This window comes from Balaenoptera musculus, chromosome 5 (assembly GCF_009873245.2).
Source record: "Balaenoptera musculus isolate JJ_BM4_2016_0621 chromosome 5, mBalMus1.pri.v3, whole genome shotgun sequence".
Classification (NCBI taxonomy): Eukaryota; Metazoa; Chordata; class Mammalia; order Artiodactyla; family Balaenopteridae; genus Balaenoptera; species Balaenoptera musculus.
Genome location: NC_045789.1, coordinates 32,327,733 through 32,353,876, shown reverse-complemented (window position 1 = coordinate 32,353,876; position 26,144 = coordinate 32,327,733). Strand labels below are relative to the sequence as shown.

Below are 26,144 nucleotides of genomic sequence, written 5' to 3'. Positions count from 1 at the left end.
GGAAGACAGTCTCCCCAGGGGCAGGGCTGTGATTCTCCTCCTTGCCTGGGTGTGGGCACACCGGGCTTGAGGGCTGGCAAAACTCCTCATTTGAGGATTCAAATCAGGCAGATCTGCACCCTTCTGAGTCCCCTGGTCAGAGTTCGTCCTTGACTTGATTCTGCAAATGAGCAAAGCTACTGTTTGGCATTACTGCTTGGGAACTGTAGGAATGAACTCTGTCTGCCATGGCCCTTGTGCTGGTAGTTGCAAGCCCCTCCTTACCTCTCTGTCACAGTCAGATTCCTAGTGGTTGAGACTCTCAGATTCCCCTGCAGTCTTGTTGGGGTGAGATGAGAGGAGGGGCTTCTGTAAAGCGACCCACAGTGCTGAGTGGGGGCTGATTGTCCCCCACCCTCCCCGGGTTCTCTTTTTCCCATTGGAGGAACTAGGAGATCTCTGAACGGTGCTCAGTGGCCTGGGGGAGGGCCGTGCAGTCAACATGCAGCTGCTTCTCTTACCTCCCAGTGAAACCTGTCTTCTCTGTTGGGCGGGAGGTGCTTCAGCCTCAGCCCTGTGTTTTAGGGTTCTCTCAGTGGTGAAAAAAATATGAAAAATGAAAAAAATACATTTGTATTTTTGTATCAGGCTCCCAACCCAAGAGATACTGACTGGGCATGGATATTTTTAAAAATTTCCCAGATAAATCTAATGTTCAAGCAAGATTGGGAACCACTGAATAAGTTTATCTCTTTCTGTGGAGCCCAGAATAGTTTGTGATCATTAAGGTGGGTTTTTAAGTTAGATTAAGATTCTGAGCAGAGCTACATACAGTATTTTGCAAGTAATATAATATAAAAACTGCTGATTTTATGTTAGTATCTAAAAGTGGGTTTTTTTTGTTGTTGTTGGTATTTTACATAAAATATAATTCTGGCCACCCCCTTTAAAAACTTTAAAGGCTTGGCTTTTTAAGTTTATTAGTCTCTTGTCGAAAGCAATAGTTTACCTTTAGTTACTGTCTCCACACTGATCAGTTGTGTGGCTTATATCTATTGGTAACTTTGCTCATAGGAAATCTCAAAAGGTAAGAGTGGGGAGAACAAGTAGCCCATACAGTTTGAAAAGCTCTTCTGAATATTTTCATCTTTTCCCTGTTTGACATGACACTCTCTACCCACTGTTTCCCACTCCCCATAACTGTTCTAAAGCATTAAATTTATACATGTTTCAGTTTATAACTTCCAAAACTCTATTTTCTGGTTATATTCCTTGATTGTAAGGAGCTCTTACAAATAAGTAATAAAAAGTCAGTCTAATAAAAAAGTAGTGTTTCTTATTGAAAATCAATTCAGGATCATTTGTTTGAGGTTTTTTATTCTTTCATTATCTAAAAGAATTTAATTTTAAACAATATGTTTGACATGTTTTTAGTTCCTTATCTTTATCTAGTTTTGTTTAATTAACATGTTTTTATGTATGCATTAGTAGTATAAACATGACTCAAAGTCTACTGCTAACAAACATTTAAACAGATTTGTTGGTCAAAATTATATGATAGGATTTTTTTCCTTCTCTTTGTATGTGTGAGTAACTCTAGGTTTGATATGTTGTTCCTGTCCACTTGGCAGCAAGGGAGAGAATAAGATTCTTGTTGGGGAAAGCAAAGATTACTGAGCCCTTTTTAGGAGTAGTAAGAAAAGGATATAGTGTTTGCGGGTCTTAATTTGATAATAAGGAAATCTAGGAGAGTAGGAGTACAAGTCAGTTGTATGGGGGGATTTTCATTGATTGGAGTTGTTTTTACTAATATCTATCTTTTCTTCCCTCCTCTTTATAAAGAGAAAAGAGAAGCAACAGTAATTTTAAATAGTATAAATTACCTAAAGGAATTAATAATTTAATTGCAAGTCAGGAAATCTACAAAATGAACTAAGTGATTTAACCTATTTACATATATAAAGTATAGCATCTCTACCCTACCCTAAGATCTTGTAACTTCATTGTTATTGGTATATCATTTTATTGGAATAGTATTCTCAAGTTTCTAAAAATGTGTTGGAAGTTGAATATTGAACGATTTTTTTGTATTCACAAATCCTGTAGGATTTAGGTAAGAATTAGCAAAGAACTCTAACGAAAACAAAAACTTAATATACATGATATAGTTAATCATTCACCATCCTTTTGTTTGCATTAGTGATATTGTTCATTGAGGCATGGTAATATCCAAATATATATATAATGATAGCTAATATGTTTTACTTTGTGTCTGTAATCTGCCAAGTACTTAACTACACCATCTAATTTTTATTACAATTCTGTGATGTAAGTGCAACTTTTGTCCCTACTTTAACTTTGAGAAGCCAACAGTTAGAGAAGCTAAGTCTCTTTCTTAAGATTGTTTAACTGGTAAGCTGTTGGGCCTGAATAAGAAAAATGTTAGGATTCTGTGTTATTTACAAAAATTTACTGTAGAATTGCTTATGCAACAAACTTAGAGAACTTTACCAAAACTTGACAGTGTTTAGCAGAATTTTCCTGTGAGAAAATCTATAAGTATTTTTTTCTACTTATTTAAATCCTATTTAGAATTATCATAATGTTTGAATACATAGGTAATTTAAATAATGATTAGTGTTTGTAATAGAAATGTAAAAAGGATTCCCATTGATGATGAACTTACAAAATATCCTTGTCCATTGTTGATTTTTAAAGCACCTTTTTGATAGCTTCTTGAAAATGGGTGAAAAAGTCTGTCACGTATGAGGTATGAATGCCTACTAGTGTCAGTGACTTTTTGTGAATTAAAGACAAAAATATTTTTTAGGATAGTTGTAAATTTTTGTTTCAGATTTTTCTGGCTTGGGAGACAGAATCAGCGTTATGATACAGGAAAGGCATGTGAATGACTGCGTTTTAATATTCTGAATTCAAACTGCTTGAGCAACCCTGAAGGTTTCCAAACATGTATGTTTCTTGGCTTTTTCATTCTGCAGTAAGAATGCAGAATGAGCACATAGCTGCCATAAAATAAATATTTGCATTAATGACATTTAAACTCAAAGAAGATTCAGAGTTTTAAAACATTTTACTTGAATACATTCACAAAGTGAAAACAATAATGTTCTCTAATTCCTGTAGCTTTTTGGTATATGCGTGCTGTGGAGGGCAGTCCTATTGTTTATAACATGCTGAATTTAATAGAGTGCTATGGACATTGTTTCAAAAACTATTGATATTATTAAATTTAATAAAATCTTATATAGGTGGGGAAGATTTTTCTCAGGTCAAGATTCAAATTGGCAAACTTTATTTTCTTTTAAAATTATATAGCATGTATTGAAGTACGTTCTCATAAAACAGTCAATCATTCTATGTTATTCCCCTTCACTACCTCAGCCTACCCATGAATCCTACTTTCCTCCCAGTGTGGAGGAGGTAAATAGTTTGATCTATATTCTTCTCACTTCTTCTACATTCATAAACACATGTAATTTTTAAAAATATAATTCTAAATGTTTTATTTAACTACTTACGCTTTTCACTTGTATTCCATGCTGTTTCACATGTATCTTTCTTTTTAATAGGTAAAAAATATTTCACAGTATGAACATTCTGTAATTTATTTCAGCTTTTTCTCCTGGTGAACATTTAGCTTGCTTCTAATATTTTCTTATTATGGAAGTGCTACAATCCTGGCAGATTCATCTTTGTGAATATGTGTGAGCATTTCCATCGGATACATATCTAGAAGTGAAATTTCTATGTCAAAAAGTATTATACGCAATACAAATTTCGTTAAAATTGTCAGAATGCTACCTCCTTGTGGTGCTGGGGAAAGGCTGCCAGGCAGGGTTCGTTGGTAATTGACCTGCCAGCAGGAGCTTTCTACTCTTTCTTGTCATCATTGGCTAGCTAGGGCTCTGCCTGTCTTGTAACTCAAGAGTCCATACCTTTTTAATGGAGAGCAGGCAATTGTATTGCCTGCTGCCCCAAAGAAGTAGTGGGAGGAGAGAGGTGAAATCAGCCTAAAGATCGTCTTAGGTGACCATCTCTACCCACTGCTTGTATCTGTTGCCTTAGACCGGAGCTCTCCCTGTTTCTCCTTCAGAGGACTCCTCTTCTGCGTTGTCTGGGTTTGATCCTATCAGCTTTCTCTGTTTTAGGAATTCCTAATTTCTCCTTTATTGGTTATATACTTATTTTCATGTACTAAGTATACGTCTCAAGTGCCTATCTAACTATTCAATACAATGGACCTTGCATTATAAAACAAGGTAAACTTGTTACCTCATCCCTCAACTTCAGTGTCCTTCTAGCCTGTGGCATTCAACAGGGTGAAGAAAAATAAAATGCTACCACTTCCTTCCCAATATGCTTACCAAAGTTTAATTTACCCTTACTTCTTCATTTACTGTATGTCCTACAGTCTTGGGTGTCAAGGGGAAAGAAAAAGTTCATCCCAGTGTTCTTGGTTTCCATCTAGGAGTGTTCATCTATGCTAGACCTCCTTTTCATGGATGAAAAAGGTGCAGCATTTCCCTCAGTAAAAGCTAAGACTTATTACAACTGCACAAATAGACATATTTTATTGCTTTCTGCCCTCCCTACTCCCAAGAGAAATATGTGATTATAAGGAAGTAAAATAATTAATTCCAGGAATTTCCTTGCCCTTAAACAATATTCTTTGAGATTTCTGAGGAACTGGAATAGTAAGATTTTGAGCATTCACAGAGAGAGATGTGTGGAATACTCTAAGAGTAGAATATATATTTTAAAGTATAATAACAAAATAACAGCATTTTGAGGATGGTAGAGACTTAACAGATTATTAACTTCAACCCTCTTATTTTATAGAAGAGGAGACTGAGGCCCAAATAGATTAAACAAGTTTGCTCAGGATCCAACAGCTAATTAATTATGAGGTTAGAACTGGAACCTAGATATTTTTTCTCTCCATCTGGTAACTGTTCTTCACACACCATCTTGCTTTTACAGTAGTATTACAGAGTGACATAATTAAACTGTGTTTTTTTAACATATGTATGGAAACAACCTAGAATATGTAAAATTTGCTAAGGAATGAAGAAAACGGTAGTTAGAAAGCCCACAGTTTTTCACACGTGAACTTGGAAAAACTTTTTAAAATAACAGTTTTAATAATCGGAGAGGTCAAGTGTAAGAAGAGCATTTGAATCACCGTAAAGTAACATCTTTCAAAGCATGTATTTGGAGACCACTTATGGCAGTAATTTCCATTTTCATGCAATGTTTTTTCAGTCGCTTTTCCTGAGAGTTGTTGTTCTTTAAAATCCTTTGCCTTTTTCTTCCTTTGTTAGATTGTATTTTTATCCAAAGTCGAGAAAGAAGTTGGAGGGGAAGGAGCGAATACATAAGAGGTTGCTTTTGGGTAGCTTTAACAAACAGAGTAAAGTTAAATTCCTTCAAAGAAAAAGCAAAACAAATATGTGTTTTTTTAGAAATATACTGTCTCAGTTTCTTTCTTTAAGTCTGATATAATTTTTTTTACATTAATGAAAACTTGACTGTTTTTAATGTGGACATTCAAACATATGTCAGTATGTCTTAGCAAATCGCCTTTCACTAATAGATACACAGTAATTTTTTTAAAGTTAAATTACATTAAATTAGGAATTGTATGCATTAGTAGTGGAGCACAAGTTATCCAATTTGTGCTGTATTGTATAAAATTGAGGCTCCTTTAAAAATTGTAGCTCATTTTTACCTTGATTTTGAGAGTAGAATCATTTAACTTTGAATATATAAACTTCATTTTAGGTTTAGGAAAGAATGATTAGGATAAAGAAATTACATGTTTATCTTCTTGGTGGACTTTTTAAAGTGTGTACTAGATGCATGGTGGTAGAAGCTGAGTATTCATACATAATGAAAAAAAAAAAAAAGACCCTGCCCCCTTATAGCCTAATGGTATTGCAGATGTACATGTAGTTGATTACAACCTACTGTTACAATCCTAACAAAAATGATACAATTATGTTTGAATATGTATATCAATAAGAAATAGACTCATTGAAAAAGAGTTTAAAAGTATAGAAATTGCAGTATAAACACACTCAAATATATAGGTATGACTTATTGTGCTAAGTTTGTAAAAATATCTTACACTTAGGAATAAGTGTTTATTGTAAGCCCTCATTATGAGATGCTGAAGACTCACTAAATTTTTTCTAAGTAATTGGAGTTAAACAGGTGTTAAGCTTTGCTATACTTGATAAAGATCTATTTCATTCCCCTTGAGAATGATTCAAATCTTCCTGGAGAGAAAAAAAAGTCACATCAGCTTCCAATTGTCAAAATTCAGTTTTAAAAACTCAAGTCTTTTTTCCCAATGGGTTTCCAGGTGAAAAACATATGGACTCTATCTTCTGAGTAAAAAACTTTCATTCCGTTTGAATTACTTTTAAGGCTTCACCCTGATATGAGAAGTGTAAAATGAAACCATGAGGTATTTAGACATCTACCTCTCTGATTTTTTTTTTTTTTTTCAACTAGGATTGATAATAATTTTATAAATTTAGAAATAATGCTCTCTCTTTTAAAATGAAATGCATTTTTTTACAGGTACCATTGCATTTATTTTTCCAGGAGATGAAAACATATAGGTTATTCTTGGTGTTAGTCTCTAATATGATTATTTTATTGATTTTAGTGGATTTTAGGTAGATACTTAATTGGCATTTGATTTAGACTGCTGGCTTGGGATATATGTCATGTTTGTTGTGAATTTACTACATGATTGAAATAAACAGTATTTTTAATACTTCTGTGACCAAAGAAAATGCTATAGCTGACTAGGAGGCTTTTCTCCATATTTGCAGTAAAACTAATAAGCTGAATAGGACATAACAAAAGAAGTTTAATCAGCATAGCTTATTGCTATTTGAGGAGAGTAGGACTGAAAAAATTGGTTTGTTACTGAGAAGATGCAACTAATTTCTTTTATATAAATTTATTTTAAACTTAGGGGCTTATAGCTTATAACTCTTATCTTTTTTTTTTTTAATTAGTCACTTTCCCAAATATTGGAAGTTGAAAGGGAAGAGCCACAACTCAAATAATTTAATTTTCCTATTTCCTAGTGAAAACAAGGTTAATGGAATCTCTTGAACCATTTGGAACATTTCTACCTTTCATTATATTTTTGTTAGCATGCATCCTCATTTACTAAAAAATGTGGCAAGATCTTTTTTGGGATACAGTCATTCAGATTGACAAGTGCATAAATGATATGAGAATAGGGTCACTGTTTGCTTTTTCTTCTTTTTTTCCCATGCTGTATCTCTAGTCCAGCACGAATAACCAAATGAATGCAGTATAACAAAAGGTAAAGTTTTAACTACAGTAATTTGCGAAAGCTGATTATATGGGTTTAAAGGCAAGAATATAAACTCTCAGTGGAGAACCTTCTAACAGTGCCAGTGCATTTTATTTTATTTTGTTTTACTTAATTTATTTATTTAATTATTTTTGGTGTCCAAGCAGTATTTATTCAAAATGTATTAATATGATAACTCATAACATTAATAGTCAAAATCATTTATTTAACAATCTTTTCTTTTCTCACTGATCTGAAATATTTTACTCTAATGATATGCTATACTAAATTATTTTATATCCTTGAGTTTCAGAAATGTCTTTTGTTTCATTGACTTTTCTATTCCTGTGCCAGTGCATTTTAATGTGGTAGTGTCCTAATACGATTAAGAGGTTTAGTCGCTATACTAAAGAACTTTTAGAACAAAATGGATGTGTAGCATCTCTCTCTATATATACATACTGCCAATTAGAATGTATAAAAGCTCTGACACAGACATTAAGTTGTCCAGGTTGGTAGTGCTGTTTGTTATTCATTTTAAATGTACAAAATTCTACTTTTCTTCAATTTATAGCCTTTCTTCTCAATCTGTATTAATAATGTAATTATACAGGATTCGATGTCTTATTATTATAACTTATTTGATTCTTTGTGGGTTTTTTTGAGATAGTCCATATTTTAGTTATTGAAATTAATAGAGATAGTAATGTCGCCTATTGGAGCTATTTCAGCTCTAATTAATGAATTTTTAAGAACCATTTTCTCTTAATCTTTCTCTTCCTATTCAAAGTTGAATATTCTTACTTTCATACCAATATTGTTACTTTCGTATCAAGCCCTAGTTAACAAATTTGCCAACACAGTGCCCTAAAATCCTTGCCTCTGAAGATTAATGAACTGAGCGTGAATGAACCCTTAGATGTCTACGCAGCCTTTGTGATTTGGACCTTTTGTCTTTTCAAATTATACTTATCCATACCTAGGGTATTCCACTGAAATGTCCAGGTCTAGTAGAATCTCCTCATGTTGCAAAATTCCATGACATTTATATAGTGTTATTTGATAGGACTGTTTGTATTCATGGTGTTTTTCCCAGAAATGTACTGTGTACAGTATAATGTACTGTGTACAGTATAGGATGTAAATGGCTTCTTTGCTACAGTTAAAGAACTCTACAAGATTTGTTTCTACTTGCTGAGTTTCTCTTTCATTTCTGTCTGGAACTCACTTCACTCAGGCTTTTGTTTTCCCATTCTATGGAAGCTGCACTTTTCAAGGTCACCAGTGAAATCCATATTGCTAAATTAAATAGTAAATTCTCAACCTTCATCTTCCTTGACTTATGGATACCCTTTGATATGGCTGGTAACTGCCTCCTCCTTGAAATACTTTTTCTGTTTGGTGTCTGCAACACCATATTCTTCTGATTTTCCTCCTGCAAATGGCCGCTACTCAGAGTTCCTTGCTTGTTTCTCATCTTTTCAACTTCTTTATTATTGGGGTTACTCAGGCCTTAGTCTTCGGCATACTACTTTTTCCTTCTTTGGCTCTACTCACTTTAAGGTTTCAGTCAGTCCACACCTGTATTATATAAACATGATAAATTAGTGACTCCCACAGTATATATCCTGACAGGTGCTTTCCTTTGAATTCCACACTCATATATTGTCTACTCAACATCTCTGTTTAGATATCTGTATTGCTTGTGCAATACAAGCTGCTTTAAAAAAATAAATCCCAGAATCTCATTCAGTGGCTAACCATAATAGAACTTTATTTCTTTTTCATATAAAGTACATACAAATTAGATGTTTCTGTTAGGTGATTTATTCCATCTTATAGCTCTATTATCTTTAGTTCTTGGTTTCTAAGATTGCCAAATTTATCTGCCTCAAACCAGTGGAAGAAGCATGGACGATTGTGTATAGAAACGTTTTATAGACCAGGCTTGGAAGTGGCTTGTATCACTTCTGCTCACACTTCACTGTCTAGAGCTCAGTCATATGGCCACACTTAATTGCAAACGAGATTGGGAAAAGTGGTCTAGTTGTGTGCCTAGATAGAAGAGGGGAATGGGTTTGGTGAAGAGTTAATCCTTTTCTGCCACAGCTTTCTAATAGGTACCTCACACATAACATGTTAAATCCAAATTCCTGACCTTCCTTATCAAAACCTATTCTCGGGAATTCCGTGCCAGTCCAGTGGTTAGGACTCCATGTTTCCACTGCAGGGGGCACGGGTTTGATCCCTGGTCAGGGAACTAAGATCCCGCAAGCTGTGCAGCCAAAAAAAAAAAAAAAGAATCACCAAAACCTATTCTCACATTCTCTTCCATTTTTGTTAATTCTATTCCTCCAGCTTCTCAGGTAAAAAACTATGGCCTCCTCTCCTCTCATACCCCATATATGATTTGTTAGCATGTTCTTTTGATGACTAAACCTTCAAAATATGTTCAGAATTCAGTGACTTTTTACCATTTCCATTGCTTCCTCTTGTTCCCAGACATAACCAGCTTCTGGATTGTTACAGAAGTCTATAAACTGGACTTCCTGTTTCTACGATCACCCTCCCATGTATACCAATGCTCTTGCAGCAGCCAGAGTGATCACCTTAAAACGTGGCAGATCATGTTTCTTCTCTGCCTAAAATATTCTAATGTTCTCCTCATCCTCAAAGTAACTGTTTGATCTCTGCTTATACTGAGACTCTTCATCCATTCAAAATGGCCTCCTTGCAATTCATTATCTTAATTGTGTTTACCTCAGGGCCTTTGGATTTAGTGTTGTCCTTGCCTGAAATTTTCTTCCATATGCATAACTGGTGCTTTCACCTCCTTCAGGTCTTTGCTCAAATGTTACTTTCTCTTGAAATCCTTCCCTAATCATCCTATTTAAGATATAAACATGTCCCCTGCTCCCTTCTTGGTATTTTCTGTTCCTCTTTCGTGTTTCATTTTTCCTATGGCACTTCTTGTCCTCTGTGGCAGATATGGCTAGCTGATCATCATGGTTTCATGCTGTCTTTCACGTGTAGGTTTTTGCTGGGAAATGGCTACCCGGCCAGTGACCCCATTTCCCATGTGGAATCATATGATTTGGTAAGACCCGTGGAATGTGAGTAGAGGATGTGTATGTCATTTCTGGGCTGAGTTGATGTAGCATCTACTGGACCATTCCTATGCTCTTTACCCATTTCTTCTCTTAGCTTCAGGACTTTGATGTGTACTTTAGTTCTAGGCCTCTGTTACTCCATGTAACATTAATTAGCTTTTTACATCATATGTTTTGGAACCCATTTTATTTTGAACAAACTGCCTTGTATCCTTGAAATTTTCTTTTATGTGTTATTCATTTATTGCCTACACTGTATCTCAGAGAACTTTAGGCAAATTTCAATAACACATTAATAGGCTAAATCAGAAAAATAGGAAATTTAAAAATTAATGATGAAGACCCTCATCTTGTTTACATTATTTCAATAATATACTTACTTGTGTCCTTATTTCAGATATTTTTTTCCCTCTAATCTAATTTTTGTATATTTCCAGAGTTATTGTTCTGCAGTCACAATAGCCACTTAAAACTCATTCAGTATTTCCCCATTGCTGCAGGATAAAACCCAAACTCCTTAGTATGACGTGGCTGGTGTCAGGAGCTAACCTAGCTGGGAAAGATTGTTGAGCTAAAAGGTGTCAGGGTAGCTGATTAAAGTGACAAACCAAAATGAAAGAGTTAAGCCTTTAATTACTTAACTGCAGTGAAATAAGCAAGAGTTTAAAACTGCAGGACTCCCCTTGTTCCATTTTCCTCCTGGAATATTGAACCAGGGGACAGTCAGATGAATCAGCGTGGATTGGTTTAGATTAGTGTAGAAATGGGGGTGATCTCACGGTTGAGGGAGTCCTGAACAAAAGACTCCAGCAGTTTTATGGACTCTTGAGTTTGGAAGGAGGCAAAGGGGAAGGGCTCAAGTGGACTGAGTGAGAGTGGGGAAAAGTGTCTTCAGGATTTCCCCTTTCTCCTCTAGTAAGAAGGCCTCACCAAAGGCACCTGAAGAGGACCAGTGCCAAAGCTTCAGATAAAGAAACCTAGGGATGAAGGTGCAGAGTCTAGGAATGCAAGCATGTAAAGAGCATGACTGGCCAGTGGAGTCTGAGTCCCTGTCTGTAACTTTGTTCAGAGACTGCAGTGCACTGGCTATACACCAAGTCTGGTCTGAGGGGAAGGGCAGCTTTCCCCAAAGATGCCTGGCAGGTTAAAGTCTTTGTAATTGTCTGTGGTTAGACCTGAAAAAAAAAAAAAAATTCACACATAGTCCAGGAGTTGGACTCCTCAGAGGATTCTCCGTGATCTGGCTTCAGCCTATTTCTGTAGCCTCTTCTTTGGCCACTTCTTGCCTTATACCCTCCAGAAGTTCTGGAAACACTTAACTTTGGCGTATATCTAATTATTTCTTACTTATTTGGCTTTGCTAATGCTATTCCTTCAGGAAGAATGCTTTTCCTTTTCTTATTCTCCTGGTTAGCATCTGTTAACTCTTAGACTCAATTTGCATGTTATGGCCTTCTAAGTAGTCTTCTGTTACTTTGGATACTGCCCCTCCATTGTGTTTTCAAGGAATGTTTTGAATATATTAAAAATTTCTCTTCATATATCTGTTTCTTCCTTTGGACAGTGAGGTCCTTGAGGATAATGACTCTATCACCAAATGACTCTTTAAATCTCCAGTAGCTGACACAGATCCTCGTGCATCATTGGTGCTCAGTAACTGTTTGTTGACTAAGTAGGTGAGTGAATGAGTGAAATATAAACTCATTAGTTTTTCATCCCTAGTCCTTTACAGTATGGCCAGGCCCTAACCTTTCTTTTATACCTCATTTCCTACTGGGACCAATCAAATAAGATTGCTTAATTTTCTGACCTCTGTACTTTTGCTTATGCTCTCTTAAAAGCCTACAGTGCCATCTTCTTCCTTGTATATCAATTGAAAGTTGACCCCTTCTTAAGGATCTTTCTCAAAAATCTCTTGCTCCTTAAAGCATTTCCTGATCCCTTTAAAACATATGTGATCACTTACTCCTTTTTCTGAATTTCCAAAGCTCTGGATTTTTACTTTTCTTATGGTGTGGATCTTATGCCATATAATTCTTTGTTTGCTTATTTTATCCCATTTATTAGATTGTAAGTGCCTTGAGATTAGAGACTCTGTTTTCCTCATATGAGTATACCTTATAGCACCTCAACCAGTGCTTTCCAAATAGTAGTAGACATTCAAAAAAATATTTGTAAATGAATATAATTAAGCCAAAGCAGAACTGGTTATTAAGAGCCAGAAAAAAATGAGATGCAGTAAAGAAAGAGGGGAAAATAAATCACTTCCGAATGTGAATAATTGCTTCAAAATTGAAAGTACTAGAAAGTTTCTAGGAGATGACAGCAACTATTGAAAGAACTGGCTTCCAACTGTCTTAAAAACCTGGAAGTGTAACATAATAAGCCCATTCTCCCCTGTGGATAAGGAGCACATACTTTTTGCTAATTTATCTAGCTTGCAAAGCACAGTATATATATTTTTTCTTTTATGCTAGTTAAAATCAGTTGTTTGCTTTCACCAGTATTTCCCTGAGAGTTTTGGATTAAAGGCAGGAAGTGTTGGATTATGCTGGGTTGCTGATGCATTTCAGCCTTTAAATTATTTATTTAAAGATATCAATGCCATACAATGGAGGCTGATATTTCTTTGCATTTTCCTTCTCTCCCTATAACTTGTAAACTATCTTAAGAACAACAACAACAAAAATGTGATATAGGGCCCGAGTTTGAGAGAAATGGATGTCCTCAGTGCCAAAGCAGTGTTCTTTGCTATGAGATTGGGCTCATATACTGTATATGCTTATAAACCATGTACTTTTTCTACATTTGGGGCAAGGGATAGGAGTTACTAGAAACAGTCAATGAATATTAATAGCTTCCAGACTTTTCAGTTACGAATGCTGACCTGCACTACACAATACTTAGTATTTACTTTAATTTTACTTATCTAATAAAGAGCAAAAGAGCTTTATAACCCCTTCCCCTACCTACCAATCTAGTAGCCTTGCTATTTCAATTTTGGGTGATGCTAATGCTGGAAAAATTACATATTTTGTAATTGTTCTTTATTGGAATGTGTGCTAATAGTTTGTCATATAATTTATAAAAAAATTAGGTCCCATTCTAATCTGTCATTTTATAAAAGGGATGTTAAAACTCATACCGGTACAATAAACTGTCATAATGAATATATTTATGGGACTAGTATGAATATCTTACCTAAAATAGCACGGAAGTAGCATTACCAAAATCCTTCGGTAATGGAGAGTCACAGATGTGAGGTCTATCTATGTTTCTTGGTAGCTAAATTACTTGACTTCTGAGTCTCAATTCTGTACCTGTTAATTTGGGATTATATTTCTAATTTATAGGGTTGTTTTGAGAATTAAATGAGATCACATGTAAAATACTTAGTAGAGTGCCTGATACGTTATTGGCAATCAGTAAATTTTAGTTCCCATCCCCTTTCCAGGAGCATAATGTAATATATTTCTCAAGAGAGTGAGGTCCTATCTTCCTGAGGCTTCAGATTGTTCTCTGTGTGCACATTGTCCAGCCCTGTGACTATTTACTACCATGATCCTGAAGCTTGAAGACTGAAGACAGTCTCCAAATACAGCTTAAGCCTCCATTCTTTCATTCTAGGCATGTTTTAATACAAATTGAAAATTCATAACAGCATCAAATAGAAGGACTAGATACATTGATTAAACATAATATTGATTAATTAATTGGGAAACCAAAATTATCATCAATATCAGTGACTTGGAAAACAAGTTAAATTTGGTTTCCCAATGAATCAATGTATAATAAAGCTTACATTTAATTTTTTATTTTATTGAGGTCCAGAAAGATCATGCATTTATCATCCTTACCTATCCCAGACATTCTCACCATTTTCTTACTCATTTTCCTTAACCTTCCTTATTTTGGCCTGGCAGCCAAATTAGTCCTAAATCTTGAGTGAATTTAGCCAAGTGCTCTTTTTACTCCTGCTGTTAGGTTGCTGAGTATAGCTGGGGGTGGGGAGGATCACAGTTGTACAGATTAGTGCCACTATAGACGAATGGTTTCCAATCTCTGCTAGACCTTCCTAACTACTTAAGTCATCCTTAACCTTTCCTATAGTCAGCTTTCTTTCATATTCCCCAAGACAACTTTTCTGAATTTTACCCCTCTATTCTATTCTTTAATCGAAACCGTACTATTTAATAACGGAAATAGAAATACTCAGACCAAAATCAGGCCTTCAGTTTTTCTTCTCTTTAACCCTAAACTTATTTATTAAAATGCAGAACCTTACAGCTTTCCATCTTGCCACAGACAAGGAAGTGACTTTGTTTACTTCCAAAGTAATCATGCTCTTTTCACAGGATTGTACCTCTTATCTCTTTCTAAAATTTGTTCCTTCCCTCCTCCCCCCCTTTAGACTTTGTCTTTTCCACCTGCACATATGCTGAAGTCTGTTCTTTACCCTCTTTAAATTACCATCATATCTCCCTCATTCCTTTCATTGCCCAAAATTTTTAAAACAAAGTCAGTATTAACTGTCTCCACCAAAGCATGAGTTCATTACTGTCTAGTTTTCTTTCACAATGGTAATCAAATGGCTAATGGCATCACCAGTAATCTTTATATCTGTTAAATGGTTTCAAAGGCAAGAAAACCTGACTCTAACCGAAGTGAACTTCCTCACTTAAACTGTGAAGAAGTGTATTATCATTCAGAATAAGCAGTGTGGGTATGTAAAAGTGTTGGGGCAGGTCCTCAGCTCCATTTTTCTGTAGTTCTTTCAGTTTTGTGTCCCTGGATGTGTAAACTTTTCCCCAGTCTGGCTTCTTTATGGTTGTATTATAGCTGCCAGCAGCTGAGTCTAATATTTCCTTGTTCCAGTCAATCAGGAGAAAGGCAGAATTACTGTCCCAACTACTGAATAGAAGTTTTGCATTTCAGATTGGTGAAAAAATGATTGCCAGGAAATTTAAGCAATATTTGGCTTAAAGCTAGATTCTGGAACCAATCACTGGAAGAATGACGGAATTATCGTAATTGGCTTAGAGTCAGCTTTCTATAAGTCATTGAACCATCCATGTAAGAAGTGATAGATATTACAATATTACAAAATTGTAATTCTTAGGAAAGAGTAATTAGGAAAATTGCAATTCTAAGGAAAAGGGAGAGGATTGACTGTTAGATGAGTAACTGAGTACTTAAATTTTGTAATCATAAAACCCAGAGATCCCCCTAAATGGAAACACTTCAAATGTCCATGAACTGATGAATGGATAAACAAAATGCGACCCTTGAGCTTGAGGGGGTTAGGAGCTCTGACACCACCCTCCCTTAAGTTGAAAACCCATGTACAGTCATCCCTTGCTATTCATAGGGCTTGGTTCCAGGACCTGTGCTGGATACCAGAATCCAAAGATACTCAAGTCCCATAGTCCACTTCCACATCACTGGGTCAGCATCCACGGATTCAACCAGCCGCGAAATTGTTTAGCGATGTATTTACTGAAAAAAGTCAGCATACAAGTGACTCACGTAGTCCCAACCCGTGTTGTCAAGGGTCATTTGTATATCAATACAGTGAAATATTTTTCAGCAATAAAAAGGAATGAAGTACTGTTACATGCTACAACATGGATAGACCTCAAAAACATTACGTGAAGTGAAAGAAGCCAGTCAGAAAACTCTACATACTGTATGATTCCATTTATGTAAAATATCCAGAATAGGTAAATCTATAGAAGCTAATCATTGCCAGGGGCTGTTAAAGGGCTTTTAATCTTTTTTTTTTTTTTTGAATCACGTTTGAAGTCACTGGTGATATCGCTTTAAGCACATGTTTTATCAAAGTAAATGGCATCTAGAAGTATCCAAACACTTAATTTCATTATTAACTGAAAATAATGCCTTATATTTACATAGCATTTTTCTGTTGTTAAAGCAATTTCATAGACTTCATTTCATTTGATTCCTCACAACAGCCCTGTTGTAACTGAACAAATTACAGTTATTTTATTAAAGCAATGGAGGCCCAAAGATGATAAATGATTTATGCAGGTCATAGATCTAGTACATGGTACAGCTAAGGTGATTATCTTTACTTTAAAAGAAATGAAGCCAAAATATTTTTATATCATATCCAGAAATTTTAAAGACTAGTGGTTTTTAATATAAATTACTTTGAAACTTTAGCTGCTGTATATTTTATACTATGAATTAGTTATAAATTTGATTTTAAAGAATCTCCCTTAAAAGATAAATTAGACTCAGTTCTTTGGTATTGGAGATAGAGATATTGGAAATGTTAAAGAAAAAATGCATTCTCATAGTCCTTAGGCTCTCCAGAAAGTTCCAAGACTAATAAAAAATGCCTTTAATCAGTCACTTACAATTTGACTTGTTTTAAGACTGATCCAAACTTCAGAAGCTCCAGGCCAAAGCAAACACATTCACCTACCTTCTAACCTGTATACTGTGAAATCCTGTACATATCCATTCCCAAGGAAGGGGGAATATGGGCTGACTGGGAGTGGGTATGGGATTTCTTTGGGGGGAAAAAAACATATTTTAAAATTAGATTATGGTGATGGTTGCACAACTCTGTACATATGTTAAAAACCATTGAACTGTACACTTAAACAGGTGAACTTTATGGTATAAAAATTATATATCATAAAACTGTTTAAAACACAAAAACAATCAAAAGCTTCTCTCCATTCTTATCCTTCTGGACATTTTTATGCAGAATTAAATGTTGCTGGCCACTCACTGCTTTGAAGAGTCTTTGCTTCTTTGTCTTTTTTGGCACCATTCTATTTTGGTTCTTCTACTGTCTTATTGATTGTGAGAGGCAATTACTTCCTTCCCTATTTATTTCTTTCCTCTTTTGCAATTTTTTTTTTTTTAATAAATTTTTTTTTTTAAAGATTTATTTATTTAATTGATTGATTGGTTGCTATGTTGGGTCTTCGTTTCTGTGCTAGGGCTTTCTCTAGTTGCGGCAAGCGGGGGCTACTCTTCATCACGGTGCGCGGGCCTCTCAGTATCGCGGCCTCTCTTGTTGCGGAGCACAGGCTCCAGACGCGCAGGCTCAGTAGTTGTGGCTCACGGGCCCAGTCGCTCCGCGGCATGTGGGATCTTCCCAGACCAGGGCTCGAACCCGTGTCCCCTGCATTCGCAGGCAGATTCTCAACCACTGCGCCACCAGGGAAGCCCTGCAATTTTTTGAATACTGGAATTTCCCAGATTTCATTTTTACTTTTTCCTGTCCTTTCAATATAGTTTTCTCTGGATCTAGCACAATACCTAGCTAATAGTAAACACTCAATAAATTTTTGTTCGACAAATACCTGAATCCATTGACTTCCAAGGCTAATCAGTCTCCCAATTTTATATCTCTAGCCCAGGCTGCTTTTCTGAGTTCCCAAGTTATATTGCTTATTTATTAGACATACCTACCTAGACATTATTAGGTATCCATGACATGGTTATTCTCCCCAATCATGTCTACTTAACCTGCATCATTTTCGTTAAATAGCATCTTTTTCCCCTCATTGCCCTGTTTTGTCACAAACCTCAATTTTATTCTCATTATCTCCTCTTTTCCTCGCCTCCCATGTTGAATGTCTCATCAAATCTTATCTATTCCACTTAAGATATGTCTCTGAAATCTTAGCCTCTACACTCCATCCCCACTGCCTTATTTTATATTGCTGCCATGTAACATACAAGGCTGATCATAAATAATCCTGTATTAAGAAAGTTTGGTTGTCTCTCTGTTGACTATAAGATCTAAAGGTAACTACTTTAGTTAACTATACAGTGACTTTTGAAATCTTGATTCTAAACCTGTGTTTCATACCTTAGCTTTTGCCACTTTGAGGCTGCCTTGAAATGATCTTTCTTACCCAAACTCCCTTAGATAGAAGTGCCTTTTTAGGTCTCCATGCCTTTGCTATTTCTTCTGCTTGTAATGCCTTTTCCATTTTGCCCAGCAGACTGCTGTTTATCATTTAAGTTTCTTTTAAAAAGTCATCTTGTTCATTCTTTAATTGATTATTTATTAAGTTCCTGCTTTGTTTCAGTTACTGTGCTTCTTGGTCAGTGAATTACACAGACACAAACTCTTGTCCTCAAGGAACTTACAAAATAGGCGCTCATTGAAAGCTTAATGAAATCTTCAGTCCTCCCAGGCAGGGTTAATTAGGACTTTCATCATAGCTATAAGAGTATCCAAAAGAGTTTCTAGAGGAAATGGCATGTGAAAAGCTCACTGGCTTTGAAGTCCATAGACTCTTATTATTTACTACTGATGGATAAGACTTAGTTTCTTCATCTTTAAAATGAAAATATCAGTATTAAATCATGGCAGGGTTGTTGTGAAGCTTGGTGATAATGTGTATAAAAGAGCATGATGTCTAGCACACAATAGCCTAATGCAGTAAATGCTGTCTACTTTAAAGTTGTAATATTATGGATATTTGATAATTTTCTTATCCTGATTATAATATAAAACAAATTTTAGGCTGAACCTAGCATAGTTTATTTGTATGTACCAAGATCTGGTACATAGTTGGCATTCAACTGATGTTTGGTGAATTATTTTTTAAATTAGATTTTTGGGGAAGGTAGAACAGTTTTGTGCAAATGGAGTGGCTACTGAGGTGAGTTTTAGGGCTTCTTGAATCCAACAATATCATTTATTTTAATTTTTCTTTCAGTTTTCTATTGTTAGAGTTTTAACTGGTAGTACAATTAACACTAGATTTTTATTTTCTCGTAACTTACTCCTGGTAAAAATGCTAAGTGAATAAATAAATGGTTAACAGGCTAACAACAACCAGGAAAACCTTGGGATTATTTCTTGAATAATTGACTTTGTAGCAAAATTATATTTTTAAAAAATATCCAAAGTAATAACTAATTGAATGAAGATGGGTTGCTAGTTATCTCTTAAAGCAAATAGAGAAATACACTGAATAGTACCATTGCAGAAGTTCACAACTACATAAAATGTAATTTTACATAGTTAAATAATATATACGATGCTCTTACTGACTCAGTGTAATATAAACTCTCTATGTCAGGCCTCAATAAAGAAAGGATTCTGCTTTGGAAGATGTCCCATCTGCTGGATTCCATACAACTGAAGGATCTTTTTCCTTTTTGCTTCTTTTTTTTCATTAAGACAGCACAGTGCATAGATCACCTGCATTTGATTTATAGTTGGTACTTGGTAAACAGAGGTTTTAGTTAATATTCTTTCTATCTATCTGCATGAAGGCACAATAGATTTCAGTTTGTGAGATAAAGCATTCTTTTATATTGTACGATATCCAATAGTACCTGCACATTATTTCACCAAGATTTATGCAGAAAGTGAAACCCTTCTAGAACTTAAGCACTTTTATCTTCTAGCTGACAGTGCACTGAAAATGTTTACTGTACTTCTTTTAGAGGTTACCATTTATTTAAGTTGTAGCTAATGTCTAGCATTAATTTTTAATCTAAAACTATAGAAACAGAAGGTAGCCAGATATAGGAGTTAGAAAAACAGGTAGTATACAAATTTAAGAACAAAATATGAATACTAAAATTTTCTAGGATTTAGAACTTTTTTCTGGCCAGAAGAATTTATTACTGACTTCTCTTAAGGTCATCAAAATTTATCAGGTATTGTCACAAGAAAATAGGAAAGCTGGAAAATAGGAAATTTTTCTAATATACTTGAATTGTGACTAGCAATTCTTTTATTTTAAAAGAATTGCTAGTTTTTAAAACTAACAGTTCTTTTATTGATGTAGATCCAAGTTACATTAAAATAACACTGAATCCAAAGGGATGACAAGCATGCATATATCTGACTAATTTGAATAATGTGTCAATACATTTAGATTATGTAATAATTAGAATATTTATATAGCTACTATTCATTTCAGTAATTAACATTGTTCTACTTTAATAGAATGATAGTAAAACATAATATACCTTGATAAAGTAATATGAATTTAACGACTTCAGTGAAATAAATGTTAATATTTCTCTTTTGCTCTCAATTATTTTATTCTGCATATTAAATTTTGCTTGTTTTTTGACAACCATACCTATTTGTGGTCTGAACACCTTTTCCTACATCAGGGAAATATGAACTGTGTGACTGCTACTGATAACATCTGAAGAGCCTTGTTCTGTTCCCTATTCTGAAGATTAGATTTAGCTCGAGGAGAGAAAAAAGGAGCCTGAGCAAAGAAAAGAGAGGGGAGAAGATAAGGTGTTCTCAGAGCACCGAATCATTCTCCTAGGGTGCTTATGCAGCAGTGCAAAATGAGCATTGCACGACTCCAGGAGTGCCATTTACACAAATTTTGATGTGGACAATGCTCCTTCTAGTTGTGCAGTTTAATGGCCATATAGTAGAGCTCCGCTGTGTTACATATTTTTTTGAATTCTTATTTATTTTCACATCTGTCTTCTCCCGAGGTCGGAGACAATATCTTAATAATCCTTGTATCCCTAGCCGCTGACTCAAGGTAGAGTCAATCATTACGATTAGAAAGTATTTTAGGAGTCTAATTCAATATCCATCCATTCAGCACTGTTAATAGGCTGATTAGATTGCCATACTTTCTCTGAGGAAAACTGAACTTTAAAAAGTCTTATAATTTACATGTGGAAAATAATATATTATTTGAACCGTTCAACTGTTAGAGGAAACTGTGGGTCATCCCTTACTTACTGATTCTCTGTTTTAATATTTCTTCCTTTTCCAACTGATTGTCTTTTGGCTCATTCTTATTCATTTGTTTTACTAGATCAAATCACTGACCAGAGTGGGCCCAGGAGGAGAACAAATAGCCTATCTATTGATGCTTGAGTTGTATTTCCTTCTAAGATTTATTTCAACAATCTATCTGATTTTGTTCTTGTGGAACAGAAAGACATATTCTGTAAATAAAAATGGCATTGTTTTATATTATTTTATGTAGATTATAGCAATGTGTTAAAGTTTTATGTGTACAAACACATAAATGTGAAGGTTTTTTAAAAAGTGGATAGATAATTAGATGATTTATGCTTAGACTTTGAAATAGACAATTAGATCTATATTGTCATTTTAATCTTAGACTTTGAAATTAGGCCAAAGAAAGGGAGAGAAATAATTAGAAAGAAAAGTTAGAGCATTTAATTTCAGTGTCATCCTCAACTTTTCAAAGACAAATATATTCCTGTTAGTCAAAGGTTTTAGTACTTGGAGCTTGTATACTAACAGGGGACCTAACTACTAGACCTTTTATAGAGAAGGCTTTATTTCCAGACCTAACAGAGCCTAGGCTTACATCCTGAATTTGAAAAGTTTTGGGGATCTTAGTCTTAATTATTAGTAGAAATGGATATAGATGAAGTTTGTGAATGTGGCATAATGTAGTACTAATGTAATTTTTTTGATAGATACAGATATATAGAGGTATAGGTATATAGTGATCTAGATATATATTTCTAAGGTCTCAGAATAAGTGATTTCTCATCTTATCCATGCATGTATTCAGTCAAGAATCTGTTTCTGAATACATGGAGTCTTTTAAATTTTTCTAGCCATACCATGGTAATAACTCCAAAAATATATAATAACTTATTTAGTTAATTCATAAACTTAAGAGAAGAGTGTTGGATTGATTTCACAAATTTTCCAATTTCATATCCTTTTTTCCCCTAGAAGGGGCTTTTGGAGAGGAGGTGGCAGTATTTCCTAAATAAGAGTGAAATCTTTATGTGAATAATCAAAACTTATAGTAAGTTGATGATTGAAACCTACACATTCCCCTTTCCAATACTGTTCACAAATTGTGACTCATTTTCTTGGTGATAGAGCTTTATACTGAGACTGTATGTTGTTGGAAGGAGCAGGGTTGGGAGAAAACAGTGAATTTTTAGGTCCTAGTCTCTTTCTATGTAAATGACTTTAAACATGATAGTAATTATCTTCATCTGAAAATAATGAGTATGCCTTTTTTTTTCAAAGAACATGTATTACTCTAACCATAAGAAATTGGATGATAAGTGCTACTTTTTTCAAATGAGGTTAATAACTCTTCCATTTTGAGTAAATTCCTTGAAGGTTTGTATTCTACCATCACCTGGAGAGACTTTCAAAAGTGTATTGAAATTGTTGTTTTCTCTAGTTGATTTTTGTAATCCGTTCTAGATCTGTGATCTGAAATGAGTGATTTTGCTTTGTCTTGAGACTATTTTAAGTTGTTGTAACAGGAGGTAGACTACTTGTCATGAGAAGATAGTCTGAGATGTAGTTTCGGGGGGGTGTAAAGATTATCATGGTTAGGTATAGATTTCTTTATTTTATTTGGATGGTATCTTTTTAATATTTTGGGTAGAACATTCAAATTTGAAGGCAGAAGTACATAATTAGGGTAAGTAAAACTTACCTCAAAATTTTTTCTACTATGTGAACAATTTCTCAGTTTCTAATGTATCAGTGCTTTTTGTTTCAGCCAGATGTCACCATTGTGGCCATTATTTGTTAGTGTCAAAGAGCACAAAAATAAATATTATAGTTCTGTTTCCTCCTAATTTTGATTATTATTCTCATAGATATTATCTTTGAGTTTCTGGCAAATTTGTGACTGATTTTATAATTCCTCTGGTTTTTCTACTGTATGACAAAAATTATTACACACATTCTTTAATAACCATCAGATTTGACTTCACTCTCGAGCATTATACTAGAATCTATTGTTACCTAATTTAGTAATAATTTTATAATAGCAGCTTAACATCTCTTACAATTTTAGTTGTTATCAAGAAGAATGACATCACTTAATTTGACTCAGAATTCAGAAGGATGGATGAATGAAAAATTAATAATTTACCACCTTTGCATAATACTGAAGCATAGACTATTAGAAGGATTGATGGCAGAAAAGGTTAACAAATTTTAGCAGCTTTCATTAGCTTTACACCGTCATATGTTTGTGATGCTGACTGAAATAGGCTTTGTAGGAGATCTCAGTCTAGGGAACTAATTACTTGTGCCGATTGCCGCACTGATGAATAGACCCTCATTGTATCATTCCCCTGAAGACGAGGAGCAGCCTGTGATTCACGACTGCATCCTGGCTGATATTTGATAATAATTTTAACAGATAAATGTAGGTAGGCAGAATGATGAAGTGCCTATCCAAGCTTCATGACTATCAAAGCCATACACATAGCCATCTGTGTACCGCCTTTCCCCCACTCACCTAAGGAGAATTTTATATTATTAACTGAGTTCAAACAACTGTTTTCTTTTGCTTATATGTGTCTTCTGTATGTATTTCTTATTTAATTTAAATGAAATCATAATACTAGTTTTCATTTAAAATGTGGACAGCAAAATAACAAAGAAGAATAAAAGAGTTTTTTAATTTTTCTTTTCGAGGACTGCAATTCTTACACTTTTTTGTATGCCATTTAGATTACTTTATATTTCTTCCTCTTTATGCATGATCAAAATCAACAAAGGAAATCTTTGCTGTTCCCTTGTCTCCCCAGCATTCTCAGAAAAGAGCATAGGATTCCTACTGTTTTTTAAAAATATCTTCTTTAAATAATGCACTATTTGTTATCTGTGCTTTTATTAATCAGATAATTTTTAATCACTGAAGTACTTATTTACACATGTATTTTGAATTTTTAAAGGTAGCATCTTTAAAACATCAAAATATGGGTAACTTTTATGTAGGTATTTTGGGACTATCAGTTGGTCAAGGCTACTAATTTGTCAAAGCTGACAGGTACAATTTTATTAGCTCATGAAATACAAGTGAGATTTTACTTTGCATTAGTCATTTTTTGCAGAAGTTTTGATTATGAAATTTTTAATTTCATTATTGAAACTTAGAGGTTTTCATGTTGTGTACCTTTAGTGAATAAATACATTCTGCGGAGATTTTTTTTAAACTGTAACTGGAAAAACTTCATATTAGTATTTTCCTTAGAAAATACTTTTCAACATGCTAGATCACGATTAGTTTAGAGGAGAGAAAGTTGACATTTATATATTGCCATGTAAAAGATCTACATAATTGGGGAAAATATAGTAGAACTTGAATTGTGTGAACCCTTTAAAAAATACATTTCTAAAAGTATGCTTTTGATACAGCAATTATTGCACATCATATAGCATGTAGTTTTTAATTAAATATAAAAACAGACTACATAAAACAGAAATCCAATCTGATTTGCTTGAATATAGATTGCTGTTTCACTCTATAGGAATGGTTTATTTAAAAACAGTAAATGGAAAAGAAATGCATTTTCTTGTGTTGTTCTAAGCCTCAGGGGCTAAATGTAATGAATATTTTAAGAGATTATTTTAATTAAATTCCTGCACATCTAAACAGAGTAATATTTTATTATCACATGCATAACCATGTAACTGAGATATTCATTAAAGTTAACACTTTCTGGACCAAGAATTCACGGTATGATTTACTGACCTTGTGCAAAAAGGCACAAATTAGGAAGAAAAATGAAGGGGGACAGACTTTGATTAATATAGGTAATGCTATACCATATTTATAATAGCCTTTTCCCTATTCTGGTTTATAAATGCAGCCACAGAGAAAGGTGCCCTGCTGAGGCTGAAATGAGGCTGAAATCAGAGCACATGCCACTAGAGTGTGGGGAAACTGATCACACTGTCAGCAATTCATTTCAAAATGATGTATTTAGTGCTCATTTCACCTTCCAAGAAAAAGGAAAAGGAGTTCCTTAGACTGGAAGGTGATATTGTTATTTTCAAGGACATACCTAAGTTAAAGATTGCAGAAAGGGGAGTGTGAGGTGGAGGGAGAATTAAGAGGAATGGGAGGAAAAAAAAGGCAGAGCAAACAAGGAGAGCTTTATGCAGAAATTCAGTGCTACCACGCTGTTTGATAATTGCTAACATATGTGGCTTCTCTGTTTCATTGTAGTCGTCCTCGTGAGTTCTGGCGCCTCGACTACTGGGAAGATGACTTGCGGCGCCGGCGACGATTTGTGCGTAACCCTCTAGGATCGACACATCCTGAAGCGACACTAAAAACAGCCGTGGAACATGGTCAGTGTATAAACCACTCCTTGCCAATAGCAGCAGGTACAGTACTTGGTAATGAAGAGCATAACTTCATTACTACAAGGTACTGTAAAATGGTCCAGTGCCACATTTCACAGTTATTCACCCTAGAAACAGAAGTTAAATTTTTTATAGTTAGTGTAGGGTCCTATTAAATTATGGTGTCAAGTGTATTTATTTACTGTGTTACACATGCAAAACTTACTTAACATAGACCCTTTGTTTCAGAGTAGGAAGATAAAATATTTCTCCTTTTAAGTGACACATTCAGCTTTGAGTAAATTAATCCAGGATGCCTGTCTTAAATCCATGAATATCAGAAAGACAGCATTTACAAACCAAATACGTTTCTAGGTTCTGTTGTGTGTATATGGTTTTCCCTCAACTATGGTATTTTAGCATGAGATGATGAAGCGGGAGAGCTGGTAATAAACGTCCAAGTGCCTAGATACTTTCTGAGCCTTGATTTGTAGATGGTTGTGATAGACGCCTCCTGGAAAAAGAGAATAGACATTATTTTCATATGTTCCTGTTCTGCATCATTTTGTTATCAGAGCTTAACAAAACATTTTCCCTTTTTTGATATAATGCA

The 26,144-nt window shown here is 34.6% G+C and overlaps 1 protein-coding gene across 4 annotated transcripts in view; it reads left to right on the top strand.

The window, feature by feature from the left end:
* Window positions 1-26,144, top strand: part of LRBA (LPS responsive beige-like anchor protein) — a 745,100-nt gene that overhangs the window by 409,316 nt on the left and 309,640 nt on the right. For all 4 annotated transcript variants that reach the window (XM_036852028.1, XM_036852030.1, XM_036852029.1 and 1 more), the window contains exon 38: window positions 25,413-25,537. In XM_036852028.1, the coding sequence (XP_036707923.1) occupies window positions 25,413-25,537 (125 nt within the window). The remainder of the gene's footprint in view (window positions 1-25,412; window positions 25,538-26,144) is intronic.